Source organism: Rhodotorula paludigena (genome assembly GCF_050403205.1).
Source record: "Rhodotorula paludigena JCM10292 DNA, Rt_paludigena_JCM10292v1_ctg83, whole genome shotgun sequence".
Lineage (NCBI taxonomy): Eukaryota > Fungi > Basidiomycota > Microbotryomycetes > Sporidiobolales > Sporidiobolaceae > Rhodotorula > Rhodotorula paludigena.
Window position 1 is genome coordinate 11933 of NW_027481375.1, and position 13021 is coordinate 24953.

Sequence of the window (13021 nt, forward strand, 5' to 3'; positions counted from 1 at the left end):
TGCCGAGCCCCCGCATGCCTTCGCACTCGCGTCGCAGCCTCTCGGGGGCCGTGTTCTTGCTGAAGATCGCTGGAAAACGTGGTGCTGACAGAGTGGACACGCTCTCGACCGGCCAACGTGCATGATACGTTGAGCCCCCTCGCTCGCAATGCAAGAGCTGATGAAGTCGGCGGGCCTCTCTGAGCGCGTCGAGCGATCCGCAGGGGCTCTGCAGACTATTCTGTGACTACTATGTATCCGACTGCGCTCTGCACCGCCGCGCACCGCCCACCCTGGCCGGGTGCCGAGGCTTCGCTGCTCACGCCATCTCGCGTGCCCGCCCAGATGCCCCTTCGGCTGGAACACGCGCGGAATGTCGCGCGCGCGTGCCCAGGAATGAGCTCATTCGGCAGCAGTCAACGAACGAGACAAGAGCTTCTGGCGTGCTCTCGCGACATCGCTGCTCGCCCTCTCTGGCGCCACCTGCTTCCACTCTTTACGTCCTCGTCCGCTGCTAGTAGCATATCAAGCCGCGAGCATGGCATCTGTAGCTTTTGCGCTCTCTTCGCTACCGAGCATCGAGGCCTCGAGACATTCGGCGCGTGGTCGCTCGACCTCTCGCCAAGGTCGTGCTCGCCAACCCAGCCCCGTCAACTCGTACACCTCGAGCCTCCTCTCTTCACCCTACAGCTCCTACGCCTCTTCGTCTTCCTCGGGTGCGTCCGACAGCGGCGACACTTTTGCGAGCACCTCGACCACTTCGACCTCACCATCCGAGTCGCCGGATCGCAAGCGCAAGTCGCCCGTACCTGCACCCGCCTCTGCATCGAATGTGGTCCCACAGACCTCGACCGATGCGGCAGCAGAGGCGATCGAGGCGATCCGTGCGCGCCCGGGCCCGCTCGAGCAGGCCAAGGACGTCCAGCCGCTCCTCTACCTCCCGCCACTCCTCTCCCGTCTGCCGCCCTCCATTCCCGCACCTTCTTCTACGTCATCTGCATCTCTTCCGGATTCGACCACTGCCGATCCCGCTGTCCAGTATACCAACTCGCACCTCCCGGCCATCGACCCCGTCTCGCTCGCGCTGCATCGTGCCCTGCACGTTTTCCGTCCCGTAACGCCCTACTACGCGACGACGCCCTATGCCTCGGCGTTCAACTGGGACGAGGTCGTGCTCACGGACGACGCGAGCGGGAGCGTGCGCACCGCCGAGCGCGAGTACTATGTCGTCGCGTTCCGGAGCTTGCGCAAGCGGGGCTTGCCGGACGGGGCGGCGCAGAGGCTGTACGAAGCGGATCGCGCAGCGCACGAGGAGGCGGTCACGGTGCGTGCCCCGGCTCGCTTTGCTTCGAGTCCGTCCCCGACTCCTCGCTGACGGACTTTGTACCGCTTCGGGCCATCGCGCACAGAACGGATCGCTGCTCATCTACTGGTACGGCGCGCCTCTGACAGCCGACACGGTCGAAGAGCTCGGCGGGAGCGCAGACGACATTGGCCGCAACCTTGCGACCTGCATCTGGACGTCGCGCGCGGCGGCTGTCGGCGCGATGCGCGGCGAGCACCACCGCGTTGCTGCAAAGCTTGCCAGTGTGCGTCTAGCTTCCCGGCCGCTCAATGGTCAAAATGAGCGCCGGACTGATGACATTCCGCTTTCGCCTCGCCCAGGAGGCGTACGAATCGTACACGCTCGAGCGGTACATCCTCCGCAAGGAACCAGGGGAGCTCACGATCACTGTACAGCCATGGCATGGGCGGGAGGTGGCCGGCGCGACGTAATTGAGGAGACTATCTCTGCGCTTGATCTCGACATAGCCTGAGATTCCTCATTCGGGGCTGTGAGAGTACCGCAAGCACACACTGGAAAGCCGAAGGTGCACGACGAGCCACAGCGAGAAATCCCTCATCGCACATCTTGTCCGAGAGCACGTGCGGGAAACGACTTCGCTCCGTCCTCTTACGCAACGTCGCCGCCTCTGTGTTCAGTGTGCGTGTTGCTCAAATCGACACAGTCGTGCACAGGACCTGCTAAGCTGAACCTCCCGCTTCCAGGACTCGCGCACCATGGCACCCACTCCTCTCGACGACGGCCCCGTTCTCGGTGCTTTCCGCATCAGTGGTGCGTTGCATCCGAGCTCTCGCTGACGTGAAAGTGCACTACGACCCTTTTTGACCCCGCTCTCGCAGGCGGGCGCTCTTTCTACGAGGCGCAGTCGGTCGAGATCATCGACCAGCTCGTCCTGCCGCACACAATCCGCTGGGAGACGGTCGACACGATCGAGGGCGCATTCGATGCCATCAAGACCATGAAGGTGCGTTGTTCAGTCGAACGGACGTCAGGCAGACCTTGCTGATACACCTTGTGCTCTCCTGGTCGCATCGCGACTTCTCTTCAGATCCGCGGTGCACCCGCCATTGCGTCTCTCGCTGCCCTCGGTATTGCCGCCGAGCTCCTCGCCATCCTCAACGGCCGCGAGTCGCCCTCTTTCCCGTCTTCCGCCCTCTCATCGCCGCCCTCGACCCTCCTCAACCTCCTCCTCGACCGCACCGCCTACCTCCTCACCTCCCGCCCGACCGCCGTCAACCTCCGCGAAGCGCTCTCGCGCATCGAGGCGGCCGCGCACGCCGAGGCGCAGCGCGACGGCGTCACGTCCGAGTCGCTCGCGCGCAAGGTCGTCGACGTCGCCGTCGGCGTCTGGGTCGAGGACAAGGAGCGCTGCGAGCGCATCGGGAACAACGGCGCGAAATGGATACTGGAAAAGCTCGAGCGCGAGGGGACGATTGAGAAGGGCGAGAAGATCGCGGTGCTCACGGTGAGTCCGCTTGCTCTCCTTGCTTCGGCCTAGATCTGCTGGAAAGCGGACCTTCCCGTATGCTGACCGAGAAGTTGGAACGACTGACATGATGGCGTATCTCCCCAGGTCTGCAACACGGGCTCGCTCGCAACTTCGGTGGGTTCCCAGCCTTCGCTTCCTGCTTCGACCTGCATCTGACTCGGCGCTCTACAGGGCTATGGCACCGCGCTCGGCGTCATCACGTCCCTGCACAAGCAGGGCCGCCTCCTGCACGCCTACTTTGCGCAGACGGGCCCGTACCAGCAGGGTGCGCGCCTGACCTCGGTCGAACTCGCGAGTCTCGGCGCCCCAAACACGATGGTGTGCGACACGGCGATCGGTGCATTGCTTGGCGAGAAGAAGGTGCACCTCTTCGTTGCAGGAGCGGACCGGTAAGTGCGCATTTTGCATTTCGTGGCGGCGCGGACGGAACCTCCTGTCAAAGGGTTTCTCTTCCGTGTCTCCAAACAGAATGCTGATCCGCACGTCTCGAAACAGCATCGCCGCCAACGGTGACACGGCCAACAAGATCTCGACGTACCAGATCTCGCTCCTCGCGCACCACCCGCACCCGTTCTCGCCGAACCCTCCCGTCCCCGTCCTCGTCGCCGCGCCGCTCACAACGCTCGACCTGACGATGGCGTCCGGGCGGTCGATCGAGATCGAGCAGCGCCCGTCGTGGGAGGCGTGCACCGTCCGCGGCCGCGTCGTCGACGTCAAGGCGCTCGCCAAGGGCGACGAGCCGCAGCCGGCCAAGGAGGGCGAGGAGGTCAAGGTCGAGACGGTGCTCGTCACGCCGCCCGGCACTCAGGCGTGGAACCCGGCGTTCGACGTCACGCCGGCGAGCTTGATCGAGGGCATCGTGACGGAGGTGGGTGTTGCGGAGAAGCAGGACGGCGCGCAGGAGTACGACCTCCAGCGGTTCGTCGAGGCGGCGACCAAGGTATAGACTGCAACAGCACTTCGAGCTCCCATGCCGTGGCTCAATGTCAGGCTAGACGACCTTCTCAAGCTTGTCCTGCGCTCTTCGCTTCTCGTGGTAGTCAGACACCAAACACAGGCCATCTCTAGGCTGTCGCAACCCGGCCTTCTAGGCTTGCGTGCCTTCAGGCGGACGAGGCTCATCCACGCACGCTCGCTTGATAAAGTGCGAACATGTGCATTGTCTCCGCCGGCTTTACTCTCTCTATGTGCTCCGCTCGGCCAGATCGATGAGTGGCAGCAATGCATAGCCACCCTTTGTCCCGTAGCTGCCTATTGTTGTTGTACGCTCCAGATGAGGATGACAAAGGCTGCCGCGCGGAACGAAGACAAAGAAGCGAACCTCCCTCAATCCCGCGCAGTCGTGGATCTGCATTTGAGGAGCCGTGGACAGCGTATTGCAGAGCACAGATCAGGGCTCTGCGGGCTCGAGGCCGTTGATGAAGAGGGGCGCCGCCCACAGCTCAGGCCCAGCCCGCCAGCCAGGACGCGAGGAAGCGTGCCGCGCAGCGCAGGCTTCGCTGTCGATCGCCCGTCTCGCGCAAATTGCGCCGTCAGCGCGCTCGACGTCGGCGGGGGCTCGAGCGGAACCTTGCGCGGCGGGATCGACCGGCCACGCCTTCCCGATCTGGGTTTGAGCAGCAACACGGCTCAGCTGCTTGCTGGCGTTTCCGCTGCTCCCAAGGTGCTAGAGGAGCTGCAGGCTAGGCGATAACGGCTAAGATCCACTGTACGGATGCTCGGCTGCGCTCAGGGGGCGACGAGGCAGGGCGGCGGGAGATGGCTGCTCGGGGCACCTTCCCGTCCCGGAGTCGAGAAGCGCGCTGGTTCGGGCGACGCCAACGCTCCCGAAAGCTCGCCTGCTCTCTTGGGCCGTGACCCTGAGCCCGCATGGGCGCGCCGCTCTTCCTCTTTGCGTGCCCGTCCTCCTCACCCCTCCCGCTTCCGTCGAGCTGCACGCTACCTGGCCTTCGCACGCGTCGTTCGGAACCGCGCCGCCTGCGCAAACCGGCTACGTACGCCCGCTATCTGCTACGCCCTAGTCCATCCCCGTTCCCAGCCCGCCCGCCGGTCACCCTCCCCTCCGGACGCGGCAATGTCGTTCGCCTCGTCGTCGGCCACGCTCGACGAGAGCCAGTGGGCGGCCACCACATACGCCCAGGCACCTGCACACGGGGCCGCCGCCCCGAGCTACGCCTACGACGCGTCCTATCACGACGCGTACTCGGTCGAGCCATCCGCTTATCTGGAGACCGGCATCGCTAGCGACCCCCGCGGCTCCTACGCCTACTACGAGGATGGCGGTGCGGCGCCGTATGCCGACTCGTACACCTACGCGCCGCAACGCACCTACAGCAGCGGCACGACGCCGTCGCCGGCACTGCCCGCCCTCTCTCCCGCCTCATCGGCATCGGCATCCTCTTCCTTCTCCGGCTTCGTCTCGCCGCACCAGCAGCATGCATCCGCCGCTACGACGCCCGAGCTGCACCGGACGGGCGTGCACGCGAGCCTCAGCGCGCCGGGTCCTGCGATGAGGCTGGCGAAGAGCAGGAGTGCGGGCGGCTTTGCCGAGATGCAGGAGACGTACCTCCAGCAGCGGCAGCCGCCGGATGTGACCTATTACCCGACTCAGTCGACCTCGTCGACGTACGCGGCGAATGTTCCGCCTTCCCTCGCCGCGCCTCCCTCTACGCCTCGCCGCAACGCTCCCTCCGCCTCGCACCTCTACCGTTCGCCGTCCGCTTACGGCGTGACGTCGCCTTCGAGCTCCTCTCCGTACCATCGTCCGACCACGCCGCGCTCGGCGTACCCGTCCGACACGCCGACGTCCTCCCGCGCTCGCCGCGGTTCTACCGGCGGTGTGCTCGAATCGCCCTCGCGCAAGCCAACAACCCCGAGGCGGGTTGCCGCAGTCACGACCTCCGTCGATGCGAACGGGAGCCCGACCAAGAGCATTCGACGGGTCGCACGGCTGAGCATCGAGGTCCCGCCGGCGTACCGGTCGCCCGGGTCTATCTCAGCGCCCTCGACGGCACGAGCACCTCCGCAGCCACAGCAGCAGCTGGCGCCGCCGCCTCAGGCGTTCTACGCTCCTGCTCCCGTCGAGCCGGAAGAGCTGTCAGAGGCGTCTCTGCGCGAGGTAGAGCAGCTGCTTGGCGAACTGGGCCCGATCCTCGAGACGCCGGCATTCGAGCAGGATCTCGGCGCGAGTGTTCACTCGTACACGAGCGGCTACGAGGCGCCGCTGACGCCGACGAGCGTGTCGATCTCGGGTGTCACGCTGAGCGCGGACGACCTGGCGCTCCTCGACGACCCGAGCCTGGCGGCGCCCGACCTGCTCGAGTCGCCGCTGCAGTCGCGCATGTACCCGTCGTCGGCACCTGCGTGGCGCACGACCTTCGATTTTCCGCCGCCGCCGCCGCCTCCTTCGATGCAGTTCACCCAGTCGCAGCAGTACTCCGCCTACCCCGCCGAGCCTCTCTCGCGCTTCTCGCACTCGCACACCCTGACGCACTCGACGAGCGTCGGCTCGCTTGCGCCCCCGGCCAACCCGCACATGCGCGCTCGTTCTGCCAACGGCGTCGTCTACCGTCCGCCGCTCGGAACGCACAGCTCCGACTCTGCCGCCGCTCCCCCGCCTCCCTCTCCTTCCGTTTCGGCGCGTCGCCGTCGCTCGAGCGTCGACTCGGCCGCGCTCGCCGTCCCGCCGCCGCACTGGCCTCGCGGGATGAGCTACCCGTACCACCCGTCGCTGCAGGAACTCCCAACGGTGCTCCAGCCTCTCCCGGCAACACCGCAGGACGGTCTCGCGCGGCCGGTGACGCCCCCGCCATCGGTAAAGAACAAGGCGCTCGCGAGCTCGACGAGCAAAGCTTCGCCTGGCGGCGCCAAGACTACGCCGAAGCGCAAGCGCGGCTCGCCGACAAAGGCCAAGGCGCCGGTCGCCATGTTTGTCAACTACTCGGCGCAGGATGCGGTGCGTCCGTTTTTGCTCTGTTCCGTCTACTTCGCCGTCTGACCCCTCCTTCGGTTCGTGCCGCAGAAAAAGCTCCTGAACGGCGTCGCCCCCTCTGGCTCGACCAAGAAGCGTCGCGACGAGGAAGATGCCAATAGGCCTTCTTCGGCCTCCACGGGCGCGTCATCGTCTTCGTCGCAGTCGGCACCGGTTCCTTAGACGACACCCTCTCCTTCGATTCCCTTCATCCTGAACCGCGCCTGGTGCGCGAGCTGCTGGCCAGTCAGCTGTACAGCCACTGGCCTCTGTCTTGGTTCTGTTTTTCACTCTGCCAGTCCAGCTTTCTGTGCCACCCACATCATCCTCACCACGATCAGTCATTCGTCCTTGTCGGCACACTTCATCACATCCTTGCTGCATTATCCACATCCTGCGCATATGTCATCCGTTTCACAGACCATCCTCGTCTACTGCAGAGTGTGCTTTGCTCGAGTCCGCCGTGCGGAAGCCTTGGCCTTCTCAACATGGCAAGTGAGCTTGCTGCACCCGCTCTTGACCTCTCCGCTTTGCTTGTCACACTCGCAACTTCTGCTCAGCCCTCGTGGTGGCTGCCTTTCTTTCATTGTCGGCAAGGGAGTTCAGGCCAGGAGAGAGTGAGGCGCGCCATGGCAGATTGACTCTCGCGGCGAATTGATTACGAGAAGTATTGCAGGGGATGCAGCAGAGAGAGACTCGTACAACCACGTGACAGACGATGGAGGGAAGATGTGAAAGATGACAGGCTCACGCCTTCTTGCCCTTGTCCTCCTTGAGGCTCGCAATCAAGTTGAGCACGATCTCGCCGCCCTCGTTGCCCTCGTCGAGCTTCGAGTCGGCATCGAGGCAGAAGTAGGCGACGCGGTTCGCCTGGAAGCGCACGACCTCTACGCCGTCGACGCTCGGCGGCGCCTCTGTGCCGTTCTTGGCCGCCTCGGCCTGCCGAAGCTCGACGACCTCCTTTGCGCGCGCGAGCGACTCGCGCACGACGTGCCACACTGCTTTCTCGACGACGGCGCCGCGGACGACCTCCTTCGAGGCCAAGTTGAGGTCGGCGAGGTACTGCGCGTCCGAGAGCGCGCCCGGGTTGTCGCTCTTGAACAGGCGCTGGAAGAGGCGCGCCTCGCGCACGGGCACGGCGTCGCCCGCGCGCGCCGACACCCAATGGATCCACCCGCGCGGCTTGAACCCGGCGGGGACGGCGGCGGTCGCGTCGGCCTCGTACCGGCACTCGATGTGCGTCACGGCGCCCGTCGACGGGTCGACCTCGTGCGAGACGTACGTCACCGGCCGCGGGACGTGCAGCAGGCCGACGGTCGCGCCCGGCGCGAGGCGGAAAAAGTCGGCGCTTGCCTCGGTGCGGAAGTCGTCGGCGTCGATGTACAGCTCGCGCGAGAACGGGACCGAGATGTTGCCCATCGACGGGTCCTTGGGGTGCAAGGGCTTGTCGACCGTGAGTGAGAAGTCGGAGGGAAGGTTAGTGAGAGTGACGCGGATCGGGCGGAGGACGAGGTTGAGGCGAGGCGTAGTCATCTCGAGGTGTGACCGGACGGTCTGCTCGAAGCGCGAGAGCTGGACGAGCGAGCCCTGCGTCGAGACGCCGAGGTTCGACACGAACGAGATGACGGCTGCTGGCGGGACGCCGCGGCGCTTGAGCGCAACAAGCGTATACAGTCTGCGGCATGTGTCGATGTGAGCGTGTCAGCCACCGCGCCAGTACCGCAAGCAATCGTATCGACAGCGCAGACGCACCGCGGGTCATCCCACCCGTCGACGTGCCCCTCCTTGACGAGCTTGAGCAGCTTGCGCTTGCTCGTGATGGCGCCCTCGAGCGTCAGGCGGCCGTACTCGCTCTGGCGGGGCTTGTACACCTCGAGCGCGTCGCACAGCCACTCGTACGCCGTGCGCGCTGCGATAAACTCGGTCGTGCAGAGCGAGTGCCTGTACGGCGCAATGCTCGCGTCAGTCGGGTGCCGCTCGTCCGGAACGCGGGAGCAAAGACAGCGCGAAACGAGCAACGCACGAGATGTTCTCAAACGAGTCGCACAAGCAGTGCGTGAAATCGTACGTCGGGTAGATGCACCACTCGGTGCCCGTGCGGTGGTGCGGTTTCCCGAGGACGCGGTACGCGATGATGTCCCACATGGTCGGGTTGCTCGACTGCATGTCCTGCTTCATGCGGAGCACCATCTCGCCCGGCTTGTACGCGCCCGCGCGCATCGCCGCAAATTCGGACAGCGACTGCGCGATCGGCTTGGTGCGGTCCTTCGAGTCGTGCCGCGGGCCATGCTCCTTGCCGCCGCGCTGCGCCGAAATCTCCTCGGCTGTGCAAGGAGCCACAGCGGGCACGCGTCAGTACCTAGCACAGCGAGTGTGAGGGAGGCGCAAGCAGCGACAGAGGCACGCACCCGAGTCGTCGCTCGTGTACGCAAGCCCCTTCTTGATGAGCAAGACGGCGAGGTTGTACAGGCGCTCAAAGTGGTCGCTCGAGTGCGTGACGGCGTACGGCTCGTAGCCGAGCCAGCGCACGTTCTCGAGGATCTTGTCAAAGTAGATCTGCTCCTCGGCCTCGGGGTTTGTGTCGTCGTATCGCAGGTAGCAGTGGCCCTTGTGGTACTTGGCGTAGCCAAAGTTGACCGCGATTGCCTTCGAGTGGCCGATCTGTGCGCATTGAACAGATCTTCGAGTCAGCTCCGAGCGGTGCTGCGGTACAGACACGAATAAAGCCCGCGACGCACATGCAGGAAGCCGTTGGGCTCGGGCGGGAAGCGGGTAAAGACCTTGCCGCCGGTCCACTGCAAGTGCTCCTTCATGCGCTCGGGGATCTTCTGCTCGTTACCGCCAGGCTTGTGCAGGCGCGAGAGCCAGCCGTGTGCGAACATGTCGTCGGGCGACTCGGCGGCGCCCGCCGACGCTGCGCCTGCTGCGGGAGAAGCCGAGGTCGACGCCTTGGGGGCTTTAGCCTCCTGCACAGGCGGGATGGGAAAGAGGCGAGGTCAGCCTGTGCATGAACGGGACGCAGCGGAAGGGCGACGGCCCACCTTCTTCGCCTTGTCGGCGGCAGCCTGCGCCTTGGCCTTTGCGTCCTCCTTCTTGCCAAAGAGCTCCTCGAATACGGCCTCTGCGGCAGCCTTGAGCTCGAGCGGGTTGACCCAGCGGAGGGCGTCGGCCTGGCGCATGAGGCCGCTCGTCTTGGAGAAGCCGGTCCAGCCCGTCTTGCGGACTTCGGCGTCGTGCTCGGCGACGTAGGCGCGCACACGGCGGTCGAGCTCGTCGGGCGTGATGGTGAAGCCTGCGAGTAGGGATGCACGTGAGTGTCGAGGAGGGAGGGGCGAGACACAGAGGGAAGGAGGGGGAAAAGCGGCGCACCGACTCCGCACGTCTCGTCGAACGCCTTGTCGTCTACGGGGGGCGGGGTGGCTGCGAGGAACTTGATGGCGGCAGCGACCTGGTCGCTCTTGAGGATGCGGCCGGCGCGGATGGCGTCGACGAGGTAGAGGCGGGCGTCGTCATTGAGGCGCTGGCCGTCCTTTGCGATCTGGAGGACGAGGGCGTTCTGCTTGTCGTCGAGCGGGTTGTCGCGCAGGCGCGCGAGGTCGACGAGGGCGCGGGCAGCAGGAGCACCCTTGGACCGCGCCGTCTCTGTCGCGCGCTGGTCCGACAGGCCGCACGCGCGGAAGTGCGCAGCGAGCTCTTCGACCTCGGGCGAGAGCTTGGGCGGCATCACGGCGCGAGCACGAGAGAGTGAGCGACGAGAGATGGAGAGCGAGAGAGATTACGCGCGAATACACTTGCTCCACTTGTATTCCAGTTGTATTGCCCGACTACCCTCGACTGCAACTGCGCCCTTCCCTCGCTGAAACTGCGACCACTCGAGAGCGATGCTGGCACGCACGCCGCGCACCCGCGTGCCCCGGTCTCGCCCACGGCCAGCAGCACGCCCGCAGCTCGCCCGCCCGCTCTCGTCGTCGCCGTCGCTCTCGTCTCCCCGCCCAGCACCGCCTCGCTCGCCCGCCCCGCTCCTCCACGAGCTCTGCGACGCCGTGCAGCGCTATCCTTTGCTCCCACAAGCGTGGCTAGACCGCCTCGAACGCGCACAGTCGGACCTCGCCTCGCCCCGTCCCCACTCGCTTGCCGGTCCGTCTCGCTTCTCGCGCCCTCTGCGCGACCTTGGACTGACGAGCGCGCGCACACAGTCGTCGGGACACACGCCAGTGGCGCGCAGGGACTCGTGTCGGCGCTCCTCGACGACCCGCTCGCCAGCAATCCCGACCTTGCCGTCCAGCTCGAGTCGCGCAGGCTCGGCCCGGCGCCTCCAGAGGCCCTCACCATCCGGTGCGTGAGACTGTGTGGTCCGAGGACAAGGCGGAGACTGACCTTTGTCGCGTCGGCAGACATGGAGACGCCGCCCAGCCCAGTCCGAGCGAGGTGCAGGTCCCGTCAAAGTGGCTGCGCGAGACCAACGCACAGGTGATCGAGATTGTGCACGGAGGTGCGTGGTGACACAGTCCGAAGCACGTGCACGCCCGACTGACATCGTTACGTGCAGACGTCCCTCCCCTCGAATCGTCCTTCTCCGCTCTGCACCTCGCCGACATTGTCGTCCTCGTGCTCTCCGACTCCACCTTGCTCTCGTCAAAAGCAGCACAGACCCTCCTGTACAACCTGCACACCAAGCCCAACCTCCTTCTCGCCCTCAATTGCCCCGACGCTTCCCCTTCCGCCTCGACCTCCCCGCTTCGCACGCTTCAGCACCAGCTCGACACTCTATTCCCCTCTCCCGAAGGCGGACAGTCCGCTGCGCTGGCCGTCTCCACCGAGCAGGCGCTTGCGGCACTCGAGGCGCTGTCCCCTTCTGAGCCCGATCAGCCGCCTTCGTACGACGCCTTCCAGAAGGGCTACATTGCATCGCGCATCCCGCACCTCCACCAGCTTCTGACCGCTGCCCTCACCGCCGACTCGACCTCCCCCTCCACCACTCCAACCACTCTCCAGCTCCAGACCGCACACTACGTCCTCTCCGCCGCCCTCTCCCGTGCCGCCTTTGCCGGCGCACAAGTCGCCGACTCGTTGACGACGGCCTCGTCGGCGCTCTCTGCGCTCGCACAGCACGCCGCCGAGCAGAAAGCCGCGCTCCTCGCCTCGCTTGGCGTCGAGGGCTCGACGGGCCTCGTGCGCGTCCCTGCAGACGAGCTGCGCGCGTCGCTCGCAGCGCTCGACGAGCTCTTCGCGTCGCGTCTCGAGTGGTACAAGCTGCCGTACCGCGTCGACGACCTGCACGCCGAGGTCGCCCTCGTCGTCGAGGGGACCTTCCTCCCCTCGTTCGAGAAGCAGCTCGTCTTCGCGACCGCGCGCGCACACAATGCGGCGCAGGCGCTCTCGTCGCGCGTCGACGCCGTCTTTGCCTCGCCGACCTTCTCGGCCGCGCCGCGCTCGACCCCGCTCTCGCCCGCCGCGCAGCTCGCGTCGCTCTACTCTGCCACGCTGCTCAACTCGCTCGCGCAGGCGGGCACCGCGTCCCTCTCTGCGCTCTCCGCCTCGCCCACCTCGTCCACCGCCCTCTCGTCGGCCGTCTCCCGCCGGCGCGCGCAGATCACCTCCCCGGGCGGGCCGACCGACCTGCTGCAGCGGCGCGCGCAGCGCGCCGTCGTGCGCTCGGCGACGTTTGCGGCGTCGAGCGTCGCGCTCGCCGGCGCGGGCGAGGCGCTCGGGTGGGTCGCGCAGACGGGGACGAGCGTCGGGCTCGGCCTGCTCGGCGTCACGCTCGGCGCGTGGGGCCTGCAGCGCGCGTGGGGCAAGGCCGTCAGGCGCTTCAGGAAAGACGTCGGAGAGCGCGTCGTCGGCGGGCTCGAGGAGGATCTGGGCGTGAGGGCGAGGAGGATCGCGGAGCGCGCGGGGTACAAGGCCGAGGTGGCGGTGAGGCTGGGCGAGGACAAGGTGCGCGAGCGGAGGGTCGAGTGGGAGGCGTTCAGGGCAAAGCTGAGGAGCATCGAGGAGCGGAGGAGGGCGCTCGTCGACGAGACGGAGGTCGACGCAGTCGCGCAGCCGAAGAAGCGCATCGGGGCATGAGGTCGCAACGATAGACTGGCGCATTGCACCGGCAGGGGATAACCTAGAACTGCGATTGCGAGCGACGAACCGAAAGAGTGAGGGAAACTGCAACGGAACTGCATACAGATCGGTGGGCACGGAGGAAAGGACCGGGTAATGACGGCGGGAACAGCAGGGTATCGTTGAA

General features: G+C 66.1%; 5 protein-coding genes across 5 annotated transcripts; 4 read left to right on the plus strand and 1 right to left on the minus strand.

Annotated features, from left to right (window-relative positions):
- Positions 1–517: 517 nt before the first annotated feature.
- On the plus strand, positions 518–1755 carry JCM10292_003492 (uncharacterized protein; the record flags this gene model as incomplete). The annotated part of the gene is made up of 3 exons (XM_076652610.1): positions 518–1303; positions 1389–1568; positions 1645–1755. The coding sequence occupies 3 exons, from the start codon at positions 518–520 to the stop codon at positions 1753–1755; spliced, it is 1077 nt and encodes a 358-aa protein (XP_076501823.1).
- Positions 1756–2040: 285 nt separating this feature from the next.
- On the plus strand, positions 2041–3759 carry MRI1 (S-methyl-5-thioribose-1-phosphate isomerase MRI1; the record flags this gene model as incomplete). Its single annotated transcript, XM_076652611.1, has 6 exons — positions 2041–2095; positions 2164–2288; positions 2373–2789; positions 2898–2927; positions 2985–3202; positions 3309–3759. The coding sequence occupies 6 exons, from the start codon at positions 2041–2043 to the stop codon at positions 3757–3759; spliced, it is 1296 nt and encodes a 431-aa protein (XP_076501824.1).
- Positions 3760–4887: 1128 nt separating this feature from the next.
- Positions 4888–6966, plus strand: JCM10292_003494 (uncharacterized protein; the record flags this gene model as incomplete). Its single annotated transcript, XM_076652612.1, has 2 exons — positions 4888–6768; positions 6835–6966. 2 exons carry the CDS (start codon positions 4888–4890, stop codon positions 6964–6966), a joined length of 2013 nt encoding a protein of 670 aa, XP_076501825.1.
- Positions 6967–7530: 564 nt separating this feature from the next.
- Positions 7531–10507, minus strand: GLN4 (glutamine--tRNA ligase; the record flags this gene model as incomplete). The annotated part of the gene is made up of 7 exons (XM_076652613.1): positions 7531–8458; positions 8536–8724; positions 8807–9107; positions 9192–9444; positions 9522–9749; positions 9825–10075; positions 10153–10507. 7 exons carry the CDS (start codon positions 10505–10507, stop codon positions 7531–7533), a joined length of 2505 nt encoding a protein of 834 aa, XP_076501826.1.
- A 157-nt stretch (positions 10508–10664) lies between these two features.
- JCM10292_003496 (uncharacterized protein) lies at positions 10665–12852 on the plus strand (the record flags this gene model as incomplete). The annotated part of the gene is made up of 4 exons (XM_076652614.1): positions 10665–10920; positions 10980–11118; positions 11178–11275; positions 11333–12852. 4 exons carry the CDS (start codon positions 10665–10667, stop codon positions 12850–12852), a joined length of 2013 nt encoding a protein of 670 aa, XP_076501827.1.
- Positions 12853–13021: the final 169 nt, after the last annotated feature.